This window comes from Capricornis sumatraensis, chromosome 5 (assembly GCF_032405125.1).
Source record: "Capricornis sumatraensis isolate serow.1 chromosome 5, serow.2, whole genome shotgun sequence".
NCBI classification, from domain to species: domain Eukaryota; kingdom Metazoa; phylum Chordata; class Mammalia; order Artiodactyla; family Bovidae; genus Capricornis; species Capricornis sumatraensis.
The window spans coordinates 121,914,888-121,942,575 of record NC_091073.1 but is presented as its reverse complement, the minus strand read 5'-3'; the positions used below and the strand labels follow the sequence as shown (position 1 = coordinate 121,942,575).

Genomic DNA, 27,688 nt, shown 5'->3' with positions numbered 1-27,688 from the left:
CCATCCAAACCGCTGCCCTCCTCGCCCACCTGCGCCCCTGTCCAGATCTTGGACCTTGTTCAGGCGCTGGAGGCCAGGCCCACACACCTCACCTAGAGGCTTGAGGGCGAGGCTTCCCACACCCCGCCCCGCCTGCAAGCCCCCTTCATCACCCAGGCACAGGTGTGCCCGAGGGTTAGGTGGATGCTTGGTGGGAGAAGGGGGCTGCACGGCCAGCTCGGCGTCTGTTTCCCCGTTTGGATCTAACATCAACGTCTCCGCCTCTCACCCCGTCTTCAGGTGACGCTGGAAGTGCAGCTGAGAAACTTGGCTCTCGAGCGTCACCAAGTCTTTGAGTCTGGAAGCCACACCCAAGCTGCAGACAAGTTCCTTTCCGTGCTTTCCTTCTTGGAGCCAGGATTTGAAAGCACTGCGCTCACCTAGAGAACTGCACGACGTGCTTTTCCCTTCAGACTTGACTGTAAGTAATTTCCTGGAAAATGAGGAGATAGGCTTTTGAGGAAGAGCCTGTCAGATGAGAACGGAGCGAGAACGGCCTTTCCACAGGGAGTGAAGGACCCACACGCACTATGCGCCTCGGGTGTGCAAGGAGGCCCCGTGCCCGGGACACGCACACTCCCCCTGCAGCCCCGTCCAGGCCCCGGGCACGGGGCGCACCAGTGCAGAGGCTCTGTCCACAAGGAGCTCCCCCAACTCAGAGAAGCCCGCTTGCCCCCCGACATCTCCAGGCGCTTTCGGGCCATCTTCTTGAGATCCCCAGCACTCCAAGCAAAGGCCGGGTTGTAGAAAAACAGTGACTTATCCATGAAATATGGATTAAAATAGAAGAAAATGGTCTTTAATCACTAGGTACTTTAAAAACTCCATTAAATCAGATGAACTGATCTCTGTGAGACATCTCTTTCCTCTTAATCTGTGTTCCCCCAAACCAGCCTCTTTTCTCACCTTCTTCTTCCTTCCCTGAAACCTGGGCTCGTTCTCATCCACACCTTGGGGAGAACGGTGCTAAGATTCAGGCTACCTTTAGGGACAGGCCTCCTTCTGTCCTTAGTGAGGCAGGCGCGTGTGGACGCAGCCCAGGCCCAACCTGTACAGTGCGGGGGGAGTGACGGTGTGTTTGTGTGTGGGGAGCGCTCTGGGTTTTTTTCCTCAAGCTTTTCCTTTAACAACGTTTTTTGGGGGGTGCTTTATTTTTTAAGTATTTTCCAAGAAAGACCATGAGTTATGAGCAGTTTGCAGCAATGTGGGAAGGGCCAAGGGTGCCTGGAGGGTGGGCACACAGCGCGGGTACATGGGCACGTGCAGCTTCTCGTGACAGAAACAGGAAGTCACCGGGCGATGGCAAGCGACCTTCCCCACTCTCGGTGTCATGATCACCGATTTCCTCTGAAAAATGGCTACAGATTAGTTCTGATGCTTCAGGACGTTTAAAAGGAGAATGTAAGTCTCCCACTTCCAACTAACAAAACACAGTGAGCCTGCCTGCTTGGGCAGTGTAGACTCATGAGGCTTGGACCGTGAGCAAGTCAGTCACCTTGACCTTCCATTGACTAGACACCTGATCAGGGCAAGAGCTGACCAGAGGGGGCGGGTCTGGGGGGCCTCAGGACAGCACCCATCCACTGAGGGATGGTCCCAGAGCCTCTGCTCATGTGGGGAAGACGTGGGACGGACCGAACCCGAGTGGGAGAGGGAATAAAAGCTACGGACAAAAGCAGAAAGAGCAAGGCATTTATTAACACACCTTTCAAATTACAATGCAGTTCAAAACACATTTCTTGGCATGGAATCACATAGATGACACACACAGAATACATTTTTTCCAACTATGTCACAACTGTTCTTCACACATATTCCTGATAAAGCTGTCACAGTGATTAGCGCAAAGTGGAAAACGGGGTAAAACAAGGCAACATCCCTGCCCTGAGAGTGGTGGGCTGGGTGGAGACACGGAGCAGATCACCCAGAAGAAAGCAACTCGCTCAGCTCTTGATTCCTCAATCCTAGTGTGCGCCCCACAAACACAGCTGCAGACGCCGTGCCGAGCCGCCCAGGCCAGCTCGCGGCACTTAGCAATACGCTTAGGAAGGTCACAGCCAGCCAGAGTGGCGACAGAGCCCGATGGGCCGTCGCCTCCCAGCGGAGGAAGAGGTGCGCTACCACTAACACTGACGCACGCAAGAGAGGCCCTGCAAAAGGAGAGGGAGGGACAGAGGGCTGGTTAGTGCCCTGGGCGCGGGCCGGCCTCCGTGGGCGCCGCCCCTGGGGAGACTGCGAACAACAGGACCCAGACGCGACTCTGCCAGCCGGAGACCTGGGGGAACAAACCCGGAGTCAGACCTGTTGAAGCAAAGGGTGAGACGGCACAGAACAGGGGACTCGCGGTAGCAGGGTAGAATTCTCAACGCCAACACGGGAAAGAGCAGCCAGGACGGAGTCACCGGAGGCGGCGGCGGGAGGAGAGAACGGTCAGCCAGCAACACAAGTGAGAGAAGGGCATGCTTGTGGGGACAGTGGGGGTGGGCTTGGCAGGGAACCCCGAGAAGAGGAAGGGGTGTGCGGGAGACCTGGCTGACGGTGCCCAGACTCTCAGCAGCAGGAGTGAGACCAGACAGGGAGCCCAGCAAAGAGAACCAGCTCAAAAATGAAAAGGAAAAAAATAAATCAAGGTTTCAGGCTGCGTTGCTGGTGAACCTGAAAATCAAACAGCAGAATTAAAGCCTTAGAGTTAGAGTCCTCACAGAGGAAAAAACAGTTCTGGATCCCACGCCTGTGAAAAGCAAAGCCAAGTTATCAAAACAAGTGGTTATTTGTTCTTCGGTCAATAGTTATAAATGTGTGTCGTATAAATGTTGCTTTAAAAACATAAATTATATATCCTGAGACAACACTGCGGAGAGCACAGAACTTAAACGGTCCTTTAAAAATCAGGTTCCATTATGTGCCCTTAAAATGGAAAATAGTTTAAAAGAAAATCATGCTAGAAGAATGTCAAAAGGTCTACTTTCTAGAATATATTAAATTACTAAATACAAAATATATTAAAACAGTACATCTGTTTGTCCACTCTGCGGAAAGTATTAAAATTCAAAGACTACAATCATGTTTCTTTTTAAAGGCCTGTACTTTTCTACATACCTTTCAAAATTAGTAAAATAAAGCGCCAACATGAAGGCCTTTCTGCATTTTAGTTGGTTAGAAATGAAAGCAAGAAGCAACTTCTCACTAAAAATGCCTCTTCTGCCTCATCTTAATTAAAAGACTTCCTACCAAAGTACAGCACAGAAAAGAGAGGTAAGATTTTCTGCACATTTTCTAAAAAGACCAGGTTTTTTACACATGTAAAACCAAAGACCCTTCCCCATCAAACACTACCAGCAGGTATACCCGGGATCCAATATGAATCAGGGAGTTGCTTGGTTCCAGGACACAGAACCATGGGCCCTTTAAATGAGGAAAATTAAACAGGTTGCAAAAAAACCTTACACAAAATCCTTAGGATTTAATAGTAAGTCAAGGCTCACTGCCTTTGCAGAGTTCATATTTACTGATGTCCAAAACAACACATCATTCACATGATTTAAAAAGAGGTAAAAATGCTAAATTAACTGCTCATTAAGCACAGTAGAACATCTACCTTCTCCCTGTAACGGATGTGATTCCTATGGCTTCCTCCAAGGGGACAGGGGTGTCTCCTGGTCCCATTTCGTATCGTCCACCCCTTTGGTTAGTTAATTCCCTTTCAGAATACCGTCACTTAGAAAAACCTGTAAAAAAATCAACCATGCCTTTCGAGCACCCCACACCCCCTCAGAGACAAAGGAGCTGGGCTGGGGTGGGGGGCCGGGACGGGATGCAGGTGGGGGCGTGGTCTGTCTGACCACGGGTGGGTAGAAGCAGGGCTCCCGGTGGGGTGCAGCCGGGGGGCACGCTGCCACTCCAGGGACTGGGGGCAAGAAGCTAGGGGGCTCAGGGGCTCCACACTCCATGCGTGGCTCTAGGCGCTCTGCACACAGACCTCAACCAAAACCTGACTGTCCTCATCAGGGTCCCTGGCAGTCAATGGTCCATAAGCACACTGAGCTTACCTTCAATTAAACAACAGAGAAATTAAAAAATAAAAAGCAAAAAACAAACAAAAACTACAAAAGATTAAAAAAAAAAAAAAAAAGGAAGGAAGTGACAGGTTCTCGGAACAGCCTGGCCCTAAGTCTCATCTACCAGCCAGCCAGCCGGGCCTCCTCTCGTCCGCCAGCTTGGCAGTCCACTTCGTGCAGAGTGCGCGGCCCCGGCGCGGCCGCCCCAGCTGACTCCTCCTCGGCAGGGGCTCAGGACCGGGCTCCCGGCCAGCCCTGCATGCTCTAACTCCCTGCGCTCCGTCCTGTCCTCTTCACCCAGCTCGCCTCCCCAGCCTCCCTCCAGCAACAGCGCCTGCTTGCGTCATTAGCAAAACGCCCTTAAAAAAAGAGACCCCTGAGTGCAGGACCCAAAGCTCTGCCACAATTCAGAAACTCTACGGAACTGAGCACAAACAATTGTTCATCCAGGACCTTTTACAAATCATGAGAAGACCCCAGTCAGAAACAGTTACGATGAAGCCCCTCGCCCCCCGCCCCACCCCCCACCCCTGGTGCAGAGAGGGCACAGGCCCCTGCTGAGGGTGCTGCCCGGCCAGAAAGGGCGGAACCCTCAACATTGCTTTCGGAAAAAAGAGCTAGTACTTCTCCCTTAGAAGGATATCACGTAAGACTTAACAGATGTGGCCAGACCAAGGGAAATGCAAGATTACCTCAGTAAGTAGCTAAGTGAACTTATATTACAGCATTAAAATCAAAACAAGATAATATGAAAAGAAAGGGTACCTGAGCTCCACATAATCACTGAAGTCTTTACCTTATGAGATATAATGATATTCACTGGCTTCTTGAATTTGTGAACAAATAATACACAGATCAGGATAAATGTATTGACTTACTACCATCTTTATAAAAATCGAATATACACACAAACACATCAACATTATGGAACTGTATCCATTAAACTTTGATAAGACAACACAAAAGAACTAACAAATAGCTACGATGTTGCTGAATCGAAAGCATTTCCCTTAAGGATCTAATTTTAAAAGGTCCATATTTACACAGTGTGTTAACTGCTTCTGCATCTCACTTTAAATGCATGATAAATAAAGAACAAAGATAATGGTTGCAACAGATCTTCCCAGAGGGTTCAGCGCGCGGTAGGCTGATTGCACTGCACTGCGCGGTGCGCGAGGCGGCAACAGTGCTCCTTTCTAACTCTGCTCTTCCTTTCCCAGTTTCCTCAAGGAAACCGAGGCTGCGTCCTCAGGCCTGGCCGGCACTGAAAGCCCGTGCCCACGGGTCCAGCGTGTCAGGAGGCGACCACGGGGAACCTCTCTAACCAGGCCTTGACAGAAGGCCTGGCCGACTTAGCCGATGGCCATTCAAGAATGTTCTATCCATAGAAAGCGTGTTCCAGGTGTGTGCAGACAGTTACAGATGCACACGCATCCCGGGGCACCATGTAGGGCTCAGACAACACAAAAGCAGCCCTTAGGGTAGCCATGAGGGCCGCCGTGAACAAGGTGCCCAAATAGGATTCGTTTATTATCACTAACTCGAAAAAAGGGTGCCTAGCTAGTTTATTATCGCTAACCAGAAAAAACGGTGCCTAGCTACGTTGTGGAGACAACAGGCAGATTTTTAGCTTCAAAGTCATAGCACACTCAGACTATTTCAAAAAGCGGTAAAATCGGCAGGCTCATTTTACTGCGCCATCAAGCCCTGAACAAGCCCCTTAACTGTGAGCCTCCCGCTGCCCGGGGGGGGGTAGATGACCTGGACGCCCCCGCATGGTGCCTGCAGTACCCCACTTGCCGCTTCAACCCAGCTCCGTGGACTGAGCCACACTCGTGTGAACACACCTGCATCTACTTGTGAAGACGGGCTGGGGGGTGGGCACACCAGTGGCCGGGCGCCCCCAGAGAGAGGTGATCTAGCGTGTTCTACCAGTCCCTACAGCTTCCTGAACTGCAGCCTCCGAGCAGCGGCCATGAGCACCCACCTTCACGTTGCAGGCTCCCTCCTAGCACGTGGTGCACTGTGGAGTCAGCGTTACAGAGGCTCGTGGGTCTCAACACTCCCCTGCAGTTCTGGTGACTTAATTTGAAAAACATAAAATTTCAACTGTGAAAACAAGAAGATACAAGATCACATGACCTGTGTCTCAGCTCCCCAAGAGAAAGCTGAGAAAGGGGTGCCCTGCTGAGGGGCCTCGCTGTGCTAACCAGCAACAGGCATCTCTTTCCCTTAATTCTACTAATAAATGTGACAGGAAATTTTACGTATAAAATTCAGCTAAAAAGTCTGAGTATGCCCCAGTTATCATTTGCTCCAATAGTTCAGGCCCATGTTAGAATAAACCCAAACAGTGAGACTCCTGCATGAGCACAAATGCAGTAAGGCACTTCTGTCATCGTTTGCCCAGAACAGATTTCGCTGAAGATGACTTTACAGGGAGCGAGCGTCTCACCTGCGTGAAGCTACTCTGAGCCCCGGAGCTGCCCACCCACAAGCCCGTGCGAGCAGGCCCTGCTCCGGGCCCACTGAAGGACAGCGCAGCCCCTGCTCAAAAGGCTTTCAAAAAAGAAAACGCTCATCACAGCAGTGACAACCAGGCTTCCCAACAGTCACGTACGTATCCCAGAGCCAGTGCCATGACTATGCCTCCTGGGGCTGTGTCTAAACTGAGGAAGAAACCAAACAGGTCCTTTCAAGCTTCCAGCTGGCCTACCCTCCCCTAGCGGGGCCCCAAAACCTGTGCTCAGCTCGGGGGCTCACGCCAGTGCCCACCAGCGTCTGCATGGTGTCTGGGCAGAGTGTAGAAAGGGGCTTTCCCTCTGGAACTGGGCTGGCGCTCTGGGAATATTTACAAGAAGCAGAATCTGCCACACAACTGGCACCACTCCCAGCCACCCGCACACCCTGCTTCCCAGGATATCGCCACCCGAATTTGCCTCTACGTTTCCACAAGAGCCCTGGAGGGCCTTCTGAGAAAGGAACGCGAGTGAAGCTGGGTGAGAAGACACTCGTCTAGCCTGCACTGAAGATAAGTGCAACCATTATCAAGTATTCTTTGCTGTGAAAAATACTGAGAATCTGTGACGGTGATGGTCTCTCCTGACTCTAAGTCACTGGAATCGGTCATACAGTAAGATCACAACGCACAACGTCTACATGCACTGTAAGCACTTGGAGAACAACAGGAAACCAAACTGCAGTTCTTTGTGGTGGCGACAGAACGTGGACGCTCTAACAGCGACTCGAGTCTGCCACGTCCCGCAAGTCCAGCTCTTCTGGAATCTACTCTGGGCCGTCGGGCGTCTCAGACAACGGCCTGGTAGGGCTGTGGATGGAGAGACTCGGCTCGTGGGGCCTCTGCGCGCAGCTCCGGAGGAGTTCCACAGTGTGTGTTCGGCATCCCAGTCAGCCCATCCGCGGAGGTCACTCGACAATCAGGGCCACGTTTATGTGGGACAGGTCTATCATGTGCCTGCGGGAGGTCACACAGCACACACGTGAAGCCCCCTGCCCCCCTCGGGACCACCCACGGCACGCTCCGCACCGCGTCCTGCAGCCAGCCCACCCTCGTCCGGCCCCAGGGACTCCACGCTACCTGTGGAACTTCTGCTGGAATGCCAATGCGTGCGCTGGCTCCTTGAACTTGGCTATGGCTTTCCGCTGCTGGGGGAGCATCTGCAAGCTCTGCAGGAAGAGGACAGAAGCGTGTCAGAGCGGGGCTGTGCACCATGCAACACCGCGGCACAGGGGGTGATGCACACGCTGGTCCATAGGGGTTGACACGAGGTTCCAGTCCAGGCGGACCACACAAACTAGCTACTTCAAGCTCCCTGTCGAGACAGCCCCGCGCCCCCGCCCTAAGCAGCACTCAGCACCCTCCAGGCCCAGTGTGAAGACCCTCCTTCATTTGCCCACCAGCTGCCCCCCTTCCCTCCACCTGCTCACGCAGGTCTGGGGCAGGCGCCCAACCTCAGAGACTCCCTTCCCCTCAGGCGACATTCCCCAGGCCCCACTCACACAGGAGGGATGAGGTTGGCCAGGGGCCCAAGGCAGAGGGGCGGCGCTCCCCCGAGGACCACTGGGGCAGACCCAGGTCCTCACACAGAGCAGGGCTGCAGGGGGCGCGGCTGGGACCGGGGCAGCCCTCGGCTCTGTCTGCTCACACTCTGCACTTTAAAATGTCGAGGAGCATGAAGCAGCATCTTAAATTATATCCTAGGATGTGAAACACCATTTCCGAGGCTACTCTGGAGTGAAGACCAGAGGCATGCGTGGAGTGGACAGATCTGTCTAGCGAGGAGACCAGTGCCAGGACTGTGAACGGACAGCTGGTCCTCACACCTGCCCCAAGGATGAGGGGAGCTCTGTGCTCTGACAGAGCACTCTAGGATTTGGGAGGGACGCGCCGAAGGAGGACTCAGATCTCTCAGCCAGCCCACTCTCCAGAGTCTGATCCTTCTCAAGCATTTTGGTGACTGGCCACGTGTGTCTGGGGCAGTGAGCCAAGTGCCCGGTGGGGTGGGGGGCGGCGGAGACCTTGCTCCCTGGAGGACCCAACCCGAGGAAGCAGCAAGGACTCGGCGGCTAAGAGCTGCCTGCTGTGTCTGGGCTTCTGTCCAGTGAAGGGCAGCAGGCAGAAACACAGCCAGCAGCAACACACCACCCTTGACAACGGCTTACACGTGCAGCGGTTTCCTTCTAAAGCACTTGTTCCAAGACCTCCAACAGAAGTATCTAGCCAAAACATCAGTTCTCTGAAACACGTTGAGAAAGCCATGCTGTGTATCAGAACAGACGCCCCCACTCCCATAAACACAGCACCCCACGAGTAAGAGCAGCGAGCAGAGCACTAAGGAAACGCTTTCCCAAAAGCCGCTCTCCGGCGCTTACACAGAAACGCATGGTCTCCAGTGCCCAGCTGGCATGGCGCCGAGGTTCACACCGGCCACACGGAGGGGCAGTCGGGTCGCCCCGGCACACCGCCAGGCGCCCCTGACCAGCAGCAGGCCCAGGGCGCCTGGCGCAGGGCGGCTGCCAGCAGGCTTGTCTGCCTGCTCCCTTGACGCCAGCTCAGCAAACAGCAGATCCACCTCTTCTGTCAGATACAAAACCCAGAAGCACAAGAATTTTCTTGATAATTTCACTGATCACTAAGTTCACTGGACCAAGTAAAGTCGCTCAGTCGCATCTGACTCTCTGCGACCCCATGGACTGTAGCCCGCCAGGCTCCTCTGTCCATGGGATTCTCCAGGCAAGAGTACTGGAGTGGATTGCCATTCTCTTCTCCAAGTAAAGCTGGACAAGTAAAGCTCAATATTAGTTTCTCTGGGACATGCCAGCAGCACACAGCTTTCCTGGCCTCTGAAATCCCACTTGCGTTACTCAACAGAGGCCTGTCGGCCCCAGCTAGCTTTCAGCGTACACCCTGCTGTCTTTTCTGACAACCGTCTCCAACTGCTGACACTCTAGAGCTGCCCCCGAAGAGCAGAGGCAAGAGGGGAGCCCCGAGGGGAGCGTGGCAGGAGGGTGCTCCGGCCGTGAGGACAGCCCCTCAGCGCAGTAGGCACCCCTCCAGGCCTGCCTCCTGACCCCGGCCCCGACCTCCGCCACGTGGCTGCAGCGCTCGAGGGCGCCAGGCACGCAGACACAGCTTCGTGCCAACTGCTGCCAGCGCCACGGCAGTTCTCAACACAAGAACCACAGCTCACCTAGACTTCTTCTGTCGGAAACTATAAAAATCACTCAATTAGGAACAGACAAGGAAAACTAATTTGTTATGATGGCACAAATAATTATCGGCACTCTACGATTCACAGATGGAATTTGGATTTTGAAAACACCATGCTCTTCTTCTGAGAAAAAGCATATTGAGACTGTATTTCCTCTGGGTGACTTCACAATGTGGAATGAAATATGATGCTTCCTGTTTACCACTTATCATATAAAATGGCATCTGAGGTATCTGTATCTTCCTGGTTTAAAGCTCAATTTGATTGAGAAAGGATCAATCAAAAGAGCGTAAACTTTCAATGAAATTCTTAAATCACAGGAGTGAGCTGCTTCTCAACAGTCAACAGGAGCAGTAAGAACATCGACTTAAAATGTTTTCCCTCCCCCTTATTGACATTTCTGCACCTTTTTTTTTTCAAAATACAGAGGCTATTTTCAGATAAAAGATTAATACACTGCCAATATTTAAACACTGTCAATATTTAACCATTTCTGACCTACCAAAGTGACAAATATTAGCGATCACTCTACTGGGAAGATGGAAAAAGATACCGTGGACTATAAACTAAAGAGCATGTACTATAATCACCAATTTCCACTCCGAAAATACGTCCTGCAAATCAGCAGCCCATCTCCAAATAAGCAAGCACTTTAGTTCACCTGGAACAAATGGAGAGGCGGACTCTGTCTCCACCCCACACTCCCTGACCCTGCCCGGCTGGCTCCACCAGCACCTGCTGGCCCACGGGGACAGGCTCACTGCCCACCTCACCCAGATATACTTGTCATTTTTCAGAGACAAGACACCTGCAGACAACTCCCGAGAGCACCCGTGCTACTGCAAGCAGCAGAACGCAGGCTGCGACGCCCCTCCCGAGGCAGCCTCCTGCATGTATGCTCAGCGACCCCACTCGGGACCCCGGGACTGAGCTGCCACAAGCACCGCAGGGACAGTGGACAGTCACAGTCCAGAAAATCGTCCACACCGCTCCAGGTCTCTTTTCCCTGTTTCGGGAAAGTTCCTCCTCTTTCTAGGAAGAGCCTGTGTTCGTGCCTGTGTGCATGAATAAATGACAATGCTGGGGAAACTCTAAAGTGAACCTGCAGCCCTGAAAATCACTCACACTACTCTCCCTACTCTGGCCAACAGTTCCCAGCGCCTTCAGGAACTGACTGAAGCAAAACTGACACTGATGTTCGGTGTTCTAGACACACACGAACCTGCTCAAACAGAGCCCCAGGGGTAAGCCGTCAGGTTCATAGTGACAGTGGTTCCTGAGCAGCCAGGCCGCAGGGGCAGCCCTGTGGCATGCCGGGCGGCGGGCCTGCCACGACTCCAGCTCTCCTCCCCTGGGCCCACAGCTGGGCTGGAGTGCAGGGGCACCGGCCTCTTCATTCTGGACGCGGGTCACCCGACCCTCTCGTTGGCGATGGGGTGCTTGAAACAGCGACTCTGGCATCTCAGACCACTCCGTCACATGCTGCTTCCTCTTCACGCTTACACTAGACGTGGTCTTTTTTGACGCCAAGTCTGTCTTTTCCTCAATTCCAGCATCTGGGCTTCCTCTCACCCACAACATAAGCGCTGTTCCTTCTGCTCTGACACAGCTGAGAGATACTCTGAGGCCCCCCTTCCGCTCTCATCTTGTATAAACTTCCCCTACAGATCACAGCCCTCGGGTTACCATGCACTCTGCCTGGAATCCTCTTTTTTGGGGACAATTATTTACAACAGTGTTTTCAGAACTGTGTGTGGGAGCCTCTGGTCAACAATTTCCTCATCACAGTTTCAGATCGTGTGGCCACGCCTGTTTTCTTGAAAGCTCAAAACATCAGTTTTGGGAACGTCTACATTTCTCTTGAATAGTCACTGGAAGGACTGATGCTGAGGCTGAAGCGTCAATATTCTGGCCACCTGATGTGAAGAACTGACTCACTAGATAAGACCCTGATGCTGGGAAAGATTGAAGGCAGGAGAAGGGGACGACAGAGGATGAGATGGCTGAATGGCATCACTGACTCAATGGGCATGAGTCTGAGCAAGCTCCGGGAGTTGGTGAGGGACAGGGAGGCCTGGCGTGCTGCAGTCCATGGGTCACAAAGAGTCGGACGCGACTGAGAGGCTTACCAGCAACATTTAACTATGTCTAGTGTTTTCTTCCCCTAACGTCCTCAACTCCAGAATAACTAAACTGCTTCCACTGAGATCCCGACTTCCTCCAGGTCACCCCAGACGCTCCTGGTCCGTCAAAACCAGACAAGGCAGGCAGGAGGGCTCCTCACAGGAGGTGAGATGCTCCAACACAACCCCGCCTCACATGATGGCTCCAAGGGGCTCCTCCTCAGCAGGTAACCCAAGATAGCCCCAGAACAAGGGTTTCCCCTGTGCCTGCGCCCCCGAACAGCAGCACGGGCAGCCTGAAGCGACCCCAGAGACCTCGCGCAGGGACGACAGGCGTCCTTCTGAGGACACACGCTTTCCCTCCACAGCGCCCAGAGGCCCCGCCTTTCTTTCACCCCACCTCCGTGGTAACTCCAGGGGCGGGGGCAGAGGCAGAGACAACATGCGCATTACTGTGCGGGGCCTGGGGGACGGCCTCGGCTGGGAAGCTGCACCCCAAGAAGTGGCAAACTCAGGACCAATACAGAAGCCTTCTCGAAGCCGAACGCTGCGTCCTGGAGGGCCTGGCAGCTGACGAGGCTCACCTGTCCACGGAGCCCCCACCACCCACCACATTAAGTCAGCCACCACAGTCTCACTCCGCCCCAGCCTGCCCGTCCCTTCCCTAAGAGCAGGACCCCTGGCATGGTGGACGGGCGGACAGACCCTTCTTTCTGGTTCTTCCCACACCCCTGCTAGTGGGCACCGGGCAGGGCCTTCTGGGTGCTGACGCCGCCTGCTCTCAGGGCACGCAGGCACCAGGTGGCGCCACAGCCCAACCCACCAGAGGCCTGACGTCTGCCTCTCCTGCAGCCAGGAGGCCTAGATCTCCTCACCACTCCCTTAAAGTGTATTTAAAGTTAAACCACATCGAAGTCTTGTTATAAGCATATTCTCACAATTTAAACTTAACAATATTGGTCTTCAGCTATCTAATGCTGGCAAAGTTTGTTACATTAGCACTCTGTGATCGCAGTGCTTACAGACCTGTGAACGGCCCTCAACACCATCCCTCAGGACCAAGACTGGCAAGGAGAGAAGGGTGCTGGCTCCTTGGGACCCTTGGGATGGCCCACAGGCCCTACTGGGCAGCTGCTGAATTCCTCACCCTCCGGGACTTCTTCCGCCAACATTCTGAGGGTACCTGATGTAACCCCTCTTATCTTCCTGTCTTCTTCTCTAATAAAAAGAAGCCTTTAAACACCCAGTATCAGTTTTGCTCCGCTTCAATAAAGTGCCCTCCATTAAACTTTAACACAATGATCTCTAATCCGTCTTTCCAGAACAGGAGAAGGAGAAGAAAGGCAGACGGAAAAGCGGCCCCCGGAATGCAGCACTCAAACTGCAACTCCTGCAGGCCAGTCGCGCAGCACTGTGAGCAGCAGCTCTGCCATCACGCGCTGACCCTGAGCACAGGTTCACACTCAAGGACGCACAGCAGACTCATCAGGACCGCGGGGCAGAAGCGTGGCCCAGACCGACCAGAGGCCACACATGGAGAGCAAGAGCGCCACCACCTCCCGCCCTGACACGGGCCGGGAGCCAGCCAGGAGCAGGGGCCCCAGGCACAGCCTGGACTCGCCATTCACCCCGCCCCATCCCCACCCAGAGTCCCAGGCTCACTACTCAACTGTGATCTGATCCCAGGTTTTCAACTACCATTTGTTGGAGAATCTCCACTCAGAAGACTGTATTTTTAAAAGCATCATAAGCTCTCTGACGCCAGCTGTGTTCCTGCAGATTAACCAGTTCTATGACAGACTGTCCAAGAAGAGCTCTCTGTGGACACAAGCTTAACGTGTCTGATGACGGACAAGTCGCTCCTCAATAATTCAAGGATAATTTCAGGATTTCAAAGGATAATTTGTTCAGCTGGAATAAATAGTTCATGAAGCTTCTGAGCATCTGAAAAACTACAAACACTCTAACCCTCAGGCAAAAAGTTCTGACACCAAGTGTGCACAATGGGAAAACATTCAGCTTTCTTCTCAGGGGCTTTAAGGAACTGAGTCTTGGGAGGGCAAGATGGAGGCACAGACCGAACGCGCAGGGTGGCCCACCTGGATGGGCCCCACCGACGTCAACAGGCTCTTCAGCTGGGCGTCGGTGGTGGACGAGGAGAGGCCCTCCACAGACACGACGCAGGGCTGAGGCTTGCACTCCACCACCCGCAGGTTCTGCTTGTTGGGCATCAGGCGGCCCCGGCCCATGGCTCCCACCAGGCCCCGGCCTCTCCCATGCACGAGCACCTGGTAAAGACAGAAGAACCGTTCAGGGTCAGGCTGCGCGTTTGCTCACAGCTGCCGAGACACGAAGCAAGCACGTCAGTCAGAGCTCACCAAAATGTACCACGAGCTGCAGGGTCCTCTGCAGCTGTTCCTGAGGGTCTAACAGAACCGCAACACCCAGCACACGCTCATGAAGAGGAGGAGAGGAGGCGGTGCAGTCTCGGTCAGCCTGTGCATTAAGCACAGTGCTAGGTGGGCACTTTGTGTACCTACCAGTCGACCTGCTCACACGGTCATGCTGTGCACGAAGCAGCAGGACCACAGGCTCCAGAAAGGTGATCGACTGACACAAAGATGTGGGTCCAGTCAGTCCTTACAGGCCCCAGAGCCCGAACTTCCCCACTGTGGTTCAGGCCAGCGCGGGGGGGGGGGTGCGCGGCGTCAGTGAACTTGCGCAGCACTGCCCCCAGCCAGCTCCCCATCACTGCAGGCCACAGCAGTATCCCTCCTGAAAGGCAGATTCTGCAGCAGGGGCCCCCCACCCTCCGCACACAACACTCCTCGGCAGGGCTTTCAAAGCAAAACCAAAACCCCAACTACAGTGACCGAAGGCCCTCGAGTGCACCATCTGTGAGTACACCTACAGTGAGGGAGGGCGGGGGGGGGGCCTCCCTAAGGTCTTTCCCGTCATACATCCAGGGACAACACCCGACTTGAGGAAACTCAGACTGGAACATTCTTTAAAGCCCTGACCCGAAGGTATGACGAATGTGACTGCGCGGGTGCCTCTCACAGCACAAACGGACTGTCTGTTTCTGCATCAGAAGGTATTTGTGAGACAACACACACGGAGTGATTTAAACATTTCAAAGACCTAGGCTGGTCTTCACACTAACACTCCTCCTCAGTATCAGCAGCAAGACCAGCAGAGGAGGGACTGGCAGGGTCCAGCTGCTTCCAGGAGAACTCAAGAGCAGTCTGAGTCCTCGCACGTGTGCGGCTGTGGGGCAGAGAGCGGGGCCCTTGGGAGGGCTATGAAGATGCCCCTCACTAGAAGTTGCGGGGAGGGGTGCCCCCACGGGACATGACAGGACGTGGCGCACACTCCTCTCCTGGAAAGATGGCCACGGCTCTCATCTCACACACGGAGCTCGGACAAGGCATCCCTCGGTGCAGAAAGAGCCGGGGCCAGGGGCACTTTCTCGGGCAGGGGACTTCACCCCAAAGGCTTCCCATCTGTGAACGAGGTATTAAGGAAGAAACATCGGAGGGGCCTCTGGAGGAGCAGCTGGGAGGGCAGGGGCCATGCAGAGCCGCGCCCACCGTGCACGCCGAGCTGCAGGAGACACCCACACCCTGGGCTCCAGGTGAGCTCCCAGAATCGCACCGTGAAGCCAAGGGAGGGAAGCGCGCCTGTGAGCACATCACCTTTCAAACCCAGGGACGGGGGCGTTCCAGCTCCTCTACCCAGAGCGCTCCCGGGGATGGGGCTGGGCCGCACCTTCTTGGCTGGGTGGATTCCCTGGATGCTCTTGATGCCTGGCGGGCCAGCCACGTGCATGTGGGCCCCCGCCGCAGGGTGCTGCGGCTGCTGGAGCGCCCCCTTGGTCAGCGTCACCTTTCGGGCGGGCTGCTGCCTCGCCTCTGGGGGCTGAGGGAGCCGCTGAGGCTGGCCCTCCGGGTGAAAAAAGCCGTCGCTCTCTCCTCCCTGCTGAAACAGACAAGGCAGCGTGCTGGTCAGTGTCTGCACAGGCAAGCCTCCCTGCCCAGCACCAGGGTCCACCTCGATTAGTGCTCAACCAAGGGGCAGCACCACCCACCTGCCATCTCATGAGGGCCACTGAGGAAAGGACACGCTCACCTGACAGGCGTTAGGGTTAAAGTCTTTATCAAATTTAAATCTAAGACCTTTAATTACTGTCTCCACTCAAGAGGTCTGTAATTATTAAAGTGGGTCCTCTTTAGTTCAATGAAATATTGCTTAACTTTAAAAACAGTTCACATCTGGCATGCCTTTTCCATTGCCAGAAGCACCCTTATGAAAATCTGATAGTATCCATCAGCAGTTGCTTTAAACTTTTAACTCCCCTTCAAGCCTCATGACAGTGGGTCACCTTCCTGACCACCCCCAGGCACATCCCAGCACGTCCTTCCTGCAGATACAACCCTCAACAGCGGTGCTCCCCGCAGCAACCACAGGCCGACAGCACCCAGTCACCCCTCCCCTCCGAGTCACAAGTCTCCACGTGCATGCTGGCCTCCAGCCTCAGTCCTGTTTGGGACGAAAACAGACCAGCTGGGAATCCACAGAATGGTGAGAGGAGCCTCTAGAAATCAGTTACTGGAGGCCCAGACAAGCCCCCAGGGCAGAAAGGGAACCACGGGGGACAGCAGGGAGAAGAGCTGAGCAGAGCAGGGCCGAGGCCAGGCACTGGGCAGTGCTGCCTCCTGAGCACCGGCCGGCCCCTGAGGGCGGGGCGCCGCGGCCGCCGGCCAGGAGAGCGGGCTCGGAGGTGGGAAGGAGCACAGACACGGAGCAGAAGGCATTCTGAGTGAGAATGAGAATGCAGCACCACACCAGAATCGAGGGCTGCACCTAAAGCAGTGGCATCACGGAGGAAAACAGATCTAAGCTCAAGACCCTGACCCGTCATCACAAGAAACTAGGGAAAAACAAGAAACCAAATCCAAAGCTGGAGAGAAGGGCGTAAGATCAGAGAGAGCAGCACAGACACGGCACCGAGAGACGGCAGGAAAAGTCCAGCACGGCGACTCTCCTGGGACCAATAAAGCTGATGACCCTTTACCTAACGAAGGAACGAAGCTGGAGAGAAGGACGTAAGATCAGAGAGAAGCACGGACACGGCACCGAGAGACGGCAGGGGAAGTCCAGCACCGCGACTCTCCTGGGGCCAATAAAGCCGACAGCCTTTTAACTAACTAAGGAAAGGAGAAGACAGACACAAATTACCAAAATCAGAAATAAAAGAGATTATCAAAAGTGGCACTTGCCAAAATATAAAAGAATATTTTGAACAACTTTATCCAACAGAACCAGGGAGCTCAGATGAAATGGACAAATTCCATAAGGGATGAGCTGCACGCTCCACCACTCAGCCGCACCCAACTATTTGAGACCCCGTGAGCTGCAGCCCGCCAGGCTCCTCTGTCCATGGGATTCTCCAGGCAAGATGCAAGAGGCCAAAGCTGATTCAAGAAGAAAGAGAAAATCTGGAAATCTAAGAAGACACTGAATCGATCATTAAAAACCTTTCACAAAGAAAAACCCGGGGCCCTAATTGATTCTCTGGTGAGTTCTATCAAATATTTAAGACAGACAGACTACCCATTCTACAGAGTCTCGTTCAGAAGGCAGAAGGGGAGGAACAACTTTCCAACTCATTTTTTGAACCCTGTTTTTCTGAGATACAAAAATAAAAGACAAAAAAGAAACAAAAGCCACAGAAGAATACCCCTCATAAATAAATAAATATGTGTATATATGTATGAGAAAAATCCTCACTAAAATGTCAGCAAGCTAAATTCAGTGGATCATACACCATACTCAAGATTTATCCCAGGAATGCAAGGTTGGCTTAACACTCAGAAATCTATGTACAGACCACATCAGTGGAGGAAAAGACCATGTGACCATCTGCACTGATACAGGAAGGGCACCCACCGTGAAAATTCCCCATGAACTAGGAACAGCAGGGTCTTTCATCAGCCTGATAAAGGACATCTGCCAAAGCCGAGAGCTCACATCACACTTGGCCTGAGACTAGCCAAGGGCCTCGACCTGCACGTCAGTCACCTGGGCACCTTTCAGGTGTTACTATTCCTGGGCTTTAGTCCAGAGCCACTCAGTCAGACTGTCCTGAGCTGGAGCCCAGACGCGAGCGTATCTTAAGGCTCTTCCAGTAACGTCCAGCCTGGGCTGAGGACAGCTGAAGCGGAGGGCACCCCTACATTGTGTCAGCAGGAACTGCCTAAAATGTGATCCTACGGTGAGTGGATCCACTCCAGCCTGACGGAGAACGCCCAAAGGAAGACGGAAGCCCCACGGAAAGGCAGGCCAGGCCGTTCTGTGGGACCACAATCCACATAAAGTTAATGAGAAGTCTGGAAAAGCTGTGTGAACTCTCTCCAGTTCTTTATATGCTTGAAATCTTTCTACACTAAAAAGCTGAAAATTTTTAGGATATACACACATACTCCAAATCATTAAGAGCCAGTAATCCATTACTTATTAATCTCCCTAAAATCCCATTGAAATTATGTTAGTGTATGGTTCATAAATTCACTCTGCAAGGGTTAAGTTTTGCTGTTCTTTAAAACATCTTTTTTTTTTCACACGGGATGGACACATCACACTAGCCCCAGGTCCCACCAGAGGCTGTGTCACACACGCAGGAGGCACTGGGCCACTAAACCTCCCCACAGCTCAGCTCCCCAGTCTACTGACCGATTCTCCTCTACCGTCTACCCTTCTCACAAATGTGGGTCGATGAGCTGGCTGTGTATGGCTGCCTCTATGGGAAAGTCCTCCATTCATGGGCTCCCTGGAAACTCCCAAGAGGAGGCTGAACAAAGTCTGTGGACAACTAAAGCATATGCCATTTTTAAGTGTCTAGAGAAACCAATGATTTGCACTTTGGTGAGTCTGTTTTTGTTCACCAAGCCAAAATTTCTGGTGCATGCAGATGGCACTGAGCTATTTACTGAATAAAACAATAAACAGTAGACCAGGCATCTAAAAACTAAGTCGTTCTGAAAGTGCTGTGAAAAAAGCCTGCACTATCAAGATACTAGGGTAGAGCCACTGTCAGTCAGTGCAGTGATGTGGGCATCCCAAAACACTCTGCCAGGCTGCAGAAATCAGCAGTGAGCTAATACAAGTGCCCTAAGAGGAATGATGTCCCTACAGACGACGGACAATGAGGAGCGCTGTCATAAAATTCTTCTTTAGCAACCCAAAACTGAAAACGCAGACGATCTAGACAGTAACTTTTATTTGAAACGAAGAGCTTGTACCAAAAGTAGGGTGTGCCTGTTTTGAGGTATACACTGTACATGTATCTGGGGGATAAATATACAATACTGTAGAGATCCGATGATTTTTAAACTAGGAATTGAGAACATAAACATTGAGTCAACAAACGCTGGCAAGTAATAAAAATTCTCTTTACTGCCATTTTGAGTCAGAGACTGATAATTCATGCCTGACAATATTCGGTCACATAAAAACCCTGAAAGCCCAAGTTCTAAACTTTTACTGTCCTTTCAAGAAAGAGTTTAAAGCAGGCTTGTTCTCCATCTACAGCTCAGAAGCACAGGCAGCAAGTGTCACAAGCGCCTCTCTGTCTAGGGCTCTGAGGCTGCCTGCGATGACACAGGAACCGGGCGCTGCTTCCTCCACGCGGGCCCCCCCACCGTGCCTGCCTCTCCCCGGCGCAGAGAGCGCCCCAACCCCGCCCTCGTGGGGAGCCAGGGCAGCGCCTCCAGCCCTCAGGCTGCCTGGGCCATGGGACTGTACTCTTTGTCTTCAGGGTTAATCCGCACTCACGGTCCTGCAATGCTCACGAGAAGGGGAGCCCCACAGGGACACCGGTCACCAAGCAGCCTCAGGACCAAAGAGAGATCGAAGACAATCGGCACAGAGCAGGCAGATACGAGCAGAGGAGCAAGACACAGGGATGTTTCAGGCAGGGATTATGACAAAAGCCCAACTTTTAGGAAAAATGGCTGTCATCTGCTCACACGAGTAGGGGGAAGGCCTGAGCAAGCTCTAGAGTTCCTAGTTCACAACAGGACAGTGTTTTATACCCCCTATAGCTACCTATGGAGTCACTTCCCTGGTGGCTCAGAGCGTAAATTGTCTGCCTGCAATGCAGGAGACCAGGGTTCGATCCCTGGGTTGGGAAGATCCCCTGGAGAAGGAAATGGCAACCCACTCCAGCACTCTTGCCTGGAAAATCCCACGTACGGAGGAGCCTGGGAGGCTACAGTCCATGGGGTCGCAAAGAGTCGGACACGACTGAGCGACTTCACTTCACTTCCTAGCTACATATGATGGAAGAAACTTCAAAACAGCAATGTCCAAGGCACTCTAGGTTCTTAATCACCAGAGTCTTGGTATCATTCACCGTGCCCTACCCAGGGAGGATGGACAGAGCTGTTTTTTGAATGTCTCCCAGTTGACAAGAAGTACACTTGGGTCTGTTTCCCTCCACCTCCTTCAAAATGAACATTACTGTTCTCACTGGTCACACACTGAGTGCTACCAGGACTTCCTGTCCTGGTGGACCCAAAGCATGGACTTCACACGACCTCGTAGGCAGGAGCTTACTCTTAACATCCAACATAATGCTTTTTAGCAGGGCTGGAAACAAAGGGGCTGACCACCACTCAGTCACACCATTTTAAGTAAATGAAGGGTTACTGTAATACGCTGCTTTGGCTTTTTTCTGAAAATCGTTGCTGAGGACTCAAGCCTTATACATAAGCATCGAGTTTTTTTATTTTGTAAGGAAGACAGTGCTGCTTTTCTTTCAATTGAGAGAACAATTATTTTCTTTCAAAACAGCACTATGAAAAGCTAGTTCTCAGGGGAAACTCTAAATCCCAGAGCTACTCCAGTTAACACTAGCAAACAGTCAACCTACGAATTTCTAGGCTGCGGCCAGAAACGTATTTTCACACCTACTCTCACACAGAGACACAGAAGAAAAACAGTGACTGTTCAGAACCAACCCAAACGGAACCCACCCATTTACTTACAAGTCTTCTACAACTCACACATAATAGTTAACAGCACTGAAAAGACATCCCACAATTGTTAGTACTCAGTTATGTAAATTTAAAAATACTGTCAATTCAGACGAGGTCTTTTAGAAACAATGCTGTCTTAATGTAAGGAAATTACTAGTCATCTGTGCATGGCAGATTCCATCCACTCAAAGAAAGGAAATCCATCTTGCAAATGAATTTCTCTAGGGCAGCACGGTTCCCTTTTAAATTCCTTACACACTAGTGTGCTTAGACATGATCTTAAACTTCTTTTACTTCCTCCAGAACAGATGAGGAGAAAAGAAGTTTGGCCCGTCTTAGACCAAACTGGAAATATTTTGTTGGCTTTTTTCCACAAATGATTTATCTTTTAATGAATACTGTAAAAAGTGCCTTTTGAGAGTAGTTTTTCTTAAATATAAGAGGCACTTCCTGAATTAAGTAAGCTTAAGGAATACTTTTTATCAGCTCCATCGTTACCCAAAAATGAGGCTTGTAGCCACCAACATTAGCAGGACAAATTTACTTATAACAAATGGCTTAAATGTATAGATAAAAATGCCGACTGATACTGTCAGGGCGTCCTGCAGTTTGACAGATCAAATCTTATTTTCATTCTTAAATCCCACGAAGAAGTGATATCACTGACTTGCATTCACTGGTGAGCAAATTGATTAATCCCTCTCTATAGAAATCTCAACTCTTGATTACACCTATCAGACGCTAAGCAGCATTATTCTAGAGTGACAACACTTGACAAATTCCCCAACCGTTTTTCTCAGCCTTTGTGGCCCTGCTAGCTTGTATTAACCCTGATGAAAAATTAATTTTCCTTATCTTCTTCTAAACCCCAAAATCCAAATCCGCCAAACTGGCAACTCTTTCTGTAAAGGTATTATGAAAACCTCTAAAAGATTAATTGCATGTCTTCAGGTGACATTAAATTAATTTCTGTGCTCATGACAGACATGGGATACTCCGCGCTGAGAGGACAGATAACATTGTCGGGACACACAGAAGGACAGTGGTTGGGGTCCCAGGGCAGCCTCTTATGCATTCTCCTGCCGATAAGGCCTACTTCGCTGTCATCGCAGCGCTGTTGATCTGCAGCCCACAGACCTCACGGAACAGGTTCCTATTAACTGCAACAATGCTGGGTCTAGCCTGCGATCTTTAGAGAGCTCACTCGGAATCTGGGCAATAGATGATCTGCATGCTACGCAAAGTTTCTCAACACCAGTGCATTTAAGGCTCTATTTTGTCTTTGAGACTACTGTTTAAAGGAGGAGAGAATGGAAATGACGCTGTTCTCCAGGCTCTGGGGTCAGTCCCCTAATTAAACTACCACAGTACGATACAAGGTGAGAACAATCCACACGTGCAGTGTTCACCTAGTCTCGGCAATAAAGTATCCTTACACATGGCAAGCACGCAAAACGTGTAACCAGCAACTTAAACCTAAAACGCTTCCTAATTCCACTAACAGTCTACATCCCTTGAACTGAAACAAAATCCATTGAGATTAGAGGCACCGCCCAAGGGCTCTCCTAGAGAAAGGAAAAGGGCCCAGAGGCAGGCGCACGATCTCTCTGCAGGGCTCTACCACAGCACAGCGACGCAAGTGCTCTCGCTCTCAACATTCTCCCTTCTGAGACTAGGCAGGTTTGGGGAAATCGCTTAAAAGCAGAATTGACTGGCCTTTGGAGAAGCAAAGCAAGGTGCTGGGCCGACAAGGCGTCTCCAGTTTCCCAGGACGGGCAGCGGAGAAGGAGCTCCTTCAGAGCGCGGGGCGACTTCCCTGTGCAGAGGGCCTGGCTCCCACTCTTGCCAGCTGCTCCTCGTGAGGACAGGGAAGGCACCCAGGTCACTGGAGAAAGCAGATTCCTTTTCTGCTGAAGAAGCTGGGTGAGCAAATCTGATTCCTAATTACAGACGAACTATTTCTGATTTAACCACTCATCTCACTTGGAAACACCATATGCATAAAACCCCCTATAAATCAATGTGCAGACTTTCTGATTCATTAAGACTGACTTCTGTCCTCTAATGAACTATAGTCCACTTTGCCCAAATAAAGAGGTCACGTGTTTAAGAATGATTAAAAAGGTCATGTCTCTAGAAGTTATCAGTTCTTCCCACTAAAGTATTCCAAAGTTCTTAAAAATAAGTATTACCATACAGCGGCTTGTCCTCCAAGGAAAGTCTAGAATACACATTTTACCGAACAAGTGACTGTTCACAACACATGACGCATTCTTCCTCGGGCCTGTGGTTCCCCCTTCCCACCATCTGTACTCACCAGCGCCTCTAACAGGGAAGTGGTCAGGAGGCAGAAGACGCCACTCCGCCTACCGGAGAGGGATGGACGGCAGGCAGAGGGGAGCTGCGGTCAGCAAGCCGGGGGTCGGGCCGCGCCCCCGCCCCAGCTGCCCAGGCAGGGCGTCTCCTGGCTCTCCTCCCTGTGTCAGCGTGGGGCCTGCCAGAAGGGCTTCCCTGTCGCAAGCCCGCTGCAGTCCTGCCCTTGACTGCCTCGTTTCTGACTCACTTCCACCAGACCTGCTTTACCCTGGTCCTCTAGAATGTTCTCGGCTCCCGGGTACCACGTGAAACCATGGCATCAAATCGGCTTCTGCCAGAAACCAGTGAGCTGGTCAGCTGAGCCCTTCTCCTGGTCAGGCAGCTGGCTGCGTGATGCAGCGACACCTGCAAGGTCAGACTTGCCCTGCCTTGGCCTGGGGCTCCCTGACAACGCGTCATTACCGCCGACTCGCCAAACAGCAGCCAGATGCGATGCGCGACACGATCCCACCTTGTAAACAGAGCAGAGGAGTGTGGGAGCAGACTCTAAACTTCAGCATGAAAAGGCAGCCAGAAGAACTAACAGGGATTCGTGCTACTTCTGGCATTACCTTTGCTTACTAGAGAGGGCTTCCTTGGCGGCTCCACCTGTCAAGCAGACTGTGTTTGATCCCTGGGTGGGAAGATCCCCTGGAGGAGGAAATGGCAACCTATTCTGGCATTCTTGCCTGAGAATCCCATGGACAGAGGAGCCTGCTACAGTCCATGGGTCACAGAGAGCTGGGACTCCACTGAGCACGCGTGCACACAGTGCAACCTTGCTTACTAGTGCCATCAACAGATGCTTCTTAAATAACACATTTGAAACTGTCCTAAATTAAATTCAGAGACAAAAAATGAGCCAAGGAGGAAACTCAGCCTCAGTCAGGAGCACTGACTGGGACACAGCTCTGAGAGAGGGCAGAGGCTGTACCAGGAGCCCAGGCACGTGCCTGTGGGCCAGGCAGAGAGAGAGACGGCAGAGGGGGAGCAGCGGCCGGACCTTGGGGCCACAGGACCACAGGGACCACGGGGCAGGGAGCGGGCGGGCGGGAGGCAGCGAGCGGGGCTGCTTCTACCTCTGCCAGCGACTCCGCCTCAGACCAGAGTCCCCAGAGCGTGGACCGACACTGCTCTCTCTAGTAAATCTGGTGAATCTTGTACTATTTTTGCAGCGCCTCTTAAATTGAGATTGTATTTTATCCAAAAATGCCTCTATTCCACAAAAGAGGGTCAGGACTGTACACATTCTACCTCTTCTACCACCTCGAAAGAAAACCCGACACTAACTTTCGAGGAAGAAGAAATCTACAAACTCAGGGCAAGCCCCTGAAGCAAGAGCCCCACACAAGCTGGGGCCGCCTGCGTGGAGCACTCCGAGTCTCCCGCCCGGACGGTGGGCTCTCCTGCTCAGGCGCTCGGTGCGCCTCTCCTCCTCCTGAGTGGTCGGCACAACAAAGGGCTCCTCACTTAATCTGCTGGCCAACTCTTAAAATGTTTCATCACCTCAATCAGAATAAAGCAGCAGAATTCCAAATTTGCTTTCACTTTCTTAAAGAACAGCCATGTCCGACTCTTTGCAATCCCGTGGACTGTAGCCCGTCAGGCTCCTCTGTCCTTGGGATTTCCCAGGCAAGAAGTGGAGCGGGCCGCCATTTCCCTCTCCAGTAAAGAACAGTGGAAGAACACATTCTTCCTGCCCTTAACTAAAGGAAAGGTAGTAATACTGAGCAGTCACGAGTAACACAGGTGAGTACCTCAGTACCGGTGACGCTGAGACCCTGGGTCACACTGGTGCTCACGCAGGCCAGGTGACCGGATACACACGCCTCACAGGTTCCGTTTCCCCTGAACTGAAAGAGAGCTGCAGGCCCAATTAAACTCCTGAATCTCGCCCGGCACACGCTTCGTCTTTCTTTTTTCCGGTGCTTCATCACAAGTCATGGCTGGGGTGACTACATAAGTTACACTGACCAGTTTGTATTTCCCGTATGCTCGGTTAGTAGCTGAGGAGCTGTACGGGACTACGTGCTGGTCGTGAGCAGCTATGGCGGGAGGAGCGGCGTGCCACGGGGCTTACAGGGTCTCAGTTCCCCCACCAGGGCCTGAAGCTGGGCGCTCGGCAGCAAGGGTGGAGTCCTCACCACTGGTCCACCAGGGGACATCTGCAGCCATGATTTAACAAGATTGCTCTCTTTTGGTTTATGAGAATTAAATACTTAAAAGTAGCTTTCTGAGAAGTGAGCAAATGTAGAATATTCCTATGTTTTAAGTAATAAAAATAGAACCATTTCATCAAATGAAATCCTTTAAGTTGATTACAATATTCGGGGAGGCACACTAAATTCCAGAAGCAATAGTTGACGATATGTAATACTCTTTAAAAGCAGTGTTAATGTGTTCCTTTTTAAGTCTCACCTAACAAATCCAGACAATAAAATATAAGTGGGGGAAAATGAAAATTTAGAGAGATTTCATGTGCCTCATAACAAAAGGTCTCTTTACATTTCAAGTTCCCTTCATGATTTCAACCCAAAGTTTTAAATAAAAATCTGACCCACTCTGATTTATACAGAAATGTTCTAAGACACATTTATAGCACAAAGCAAGTCACAGCCACCCTCCACCGGGGTACACCGTCACCCACTTCAATCCACTATACCAGGCTAGTGGCCAGGTGGTCACCCAAATGTACCAGGCCACTCCATACTCACCCTCCAGCCCTGACACCACTCACCACTCAAGGTACTCTGTTGTACCTTCAAACACCTCCCAAAATTCTCAGGACTGGGCGCCTCCAACCAGGGCTGGCAAGCGACATGAAACCTGGCCACTCCCTTACTCTCGAAAGCCCCTAGAGATGTTCTGAACCAGCTCTGATTGCCATATCCTCACTGGAGACAGCAGACTATGCTCCCTTCGGACTAAGCAACACCTGGGGAGAAGGAGCAGCGAAACAAGTATTATAAATAACAGTGAAACGCACGAGACTCAGAGGCCTCACTCGACCAGTCAGTCAGTAGCTGAGTGGCCCTGGGCAACTAACACGACCTCCTCGACATTCAACTTACTTAACTGTAAAAGGGAAATAACAGAGCTAACCTGTAAGGCTGCTGTGAATACATGCTAAGCAGCAACTTTGCTTGATAAGCAGTAGCTACCACTTATTATACAGCATAAAATCATGGAATGTGTTTCTAGACGGGGCCTTAGGAGCATTCTGAAAAGAAAATGGGCATTTATAAAGTACCTTCTCTGTGTTAGAAAGGTCCCAAAGAAATAAAGAAGAGGCCAGCACCCAGCCACGGGTCTCTCATCCACAGCCCTGTCATTTTCACCTTGCCCTGCCCTCGAGTACACACGTGTGCACTCTGCCCTGGTGACAAGGGCCTCAATCTCCACGCTCCACACACACAACCTCAGGATGGCCAACAGCACACATAATGCCGAGACCGCCCTCGAAGAAAGTGAAGGACAGCTCTGCGAGCTTTCAACCCAGACCATGACCCTGCCCACCTGACTGCGAGAGCCAACATCAAGACAGACTCTTTGTTACGTCCTTCCTGAAAACGCTTCCCATGTCCATAATACATTAACTCTAACAAAGAGAAACAATACAGAAAGGCCAGAGAGTCTCCTTGGATGTTCAGTATGAATTAAAATCACTTTAAAGACAACATGATTAATGAGAGGACAGACTGAAAAAGCTAGTCTTCAGACTCAGGCTCTTTCACCTTTCAAAAAACTCAATTGAATAAAATCCAAAGACAAATTACTTAATTAGAGATGATGAAATACAGAAAATGACAAAAAGAGAAGTTCTTGTTGATTCACCATTGCCTCACAGGTAAAAGCTCACCCAGAGAACCCTAAAGCAAATTGTGATATATTTTCAATTTGTATATCAGAATAAGACTGCCAAGAAAATTGTTTTCCTAACAATCCTGTAGATGCATATTTTGACTCTGATCACATAATCACTGGCATAATTTCTAAACAGCTTTATGTACCACGATAGTTCAGTGTCCTGTACGGAGACCAATGAATGCAAAGAATAATCTAACTAATACATTAGATGCCAGCTTAGGTTAAAAAAAAAAGTGAAGGAAATGAAACTCTCTGAAGAGTAAATTTCTCTAGGAAATCTTATGAACAAAACATATATTTTGGTACCAAGAGAAGGTGAAGAAGGCCTGGAATCATAGCAAAATACAAGAACATGCGCTGACTGACAATGAGATGCTTTTATTAAACAAGCAATTATAAACCTGAAATGCATAAATAACATTCTCCACAGATGCAGCACACAAGTCAATCCTCCCAGAGAGGAAGCCCTCTCGGGG

The 27,688-nt window shown here is 51.4% G+C and overlaps 1 protein-coding gene across 1 annotated transcript in view; it reads right to left on the bottom strand.

Annotated features, from left to right (window-relative positions):
- Positions 1-4,898: 4,898 nt before the first annotated feature.
- The window catches only part of RBM33 (RNA binding motif protein 33), a 104,729-nt gene continuing 81,939 nt past the window's right edge, over positions 4,899-27,688 (bottom strand). Inside the window, exons 16-19 of the mRNA XM_068972470.1 lie at positions 15,721-15,930; positions 14,052-14,240; positions 7,696-7,784; positions 4,899-7,572 (exon numbers count right to left, since the gene is read on the bottom strand). Of these exons, the coding sequence (XP_068828571.1) occupies positions 7,524-7,572; positions 7,696-7,784; positions 14,052-14,240; positions 15,721-15,930 (537 nt within the window). The 3' untranslated portion in view covers positions 4,899-7,523. The remainder of the gene's footprint in view (positions 7,573-7,695; positions 7,785-14,051; positions 14,241-15,720; positions 15,931-27,688) is intronic.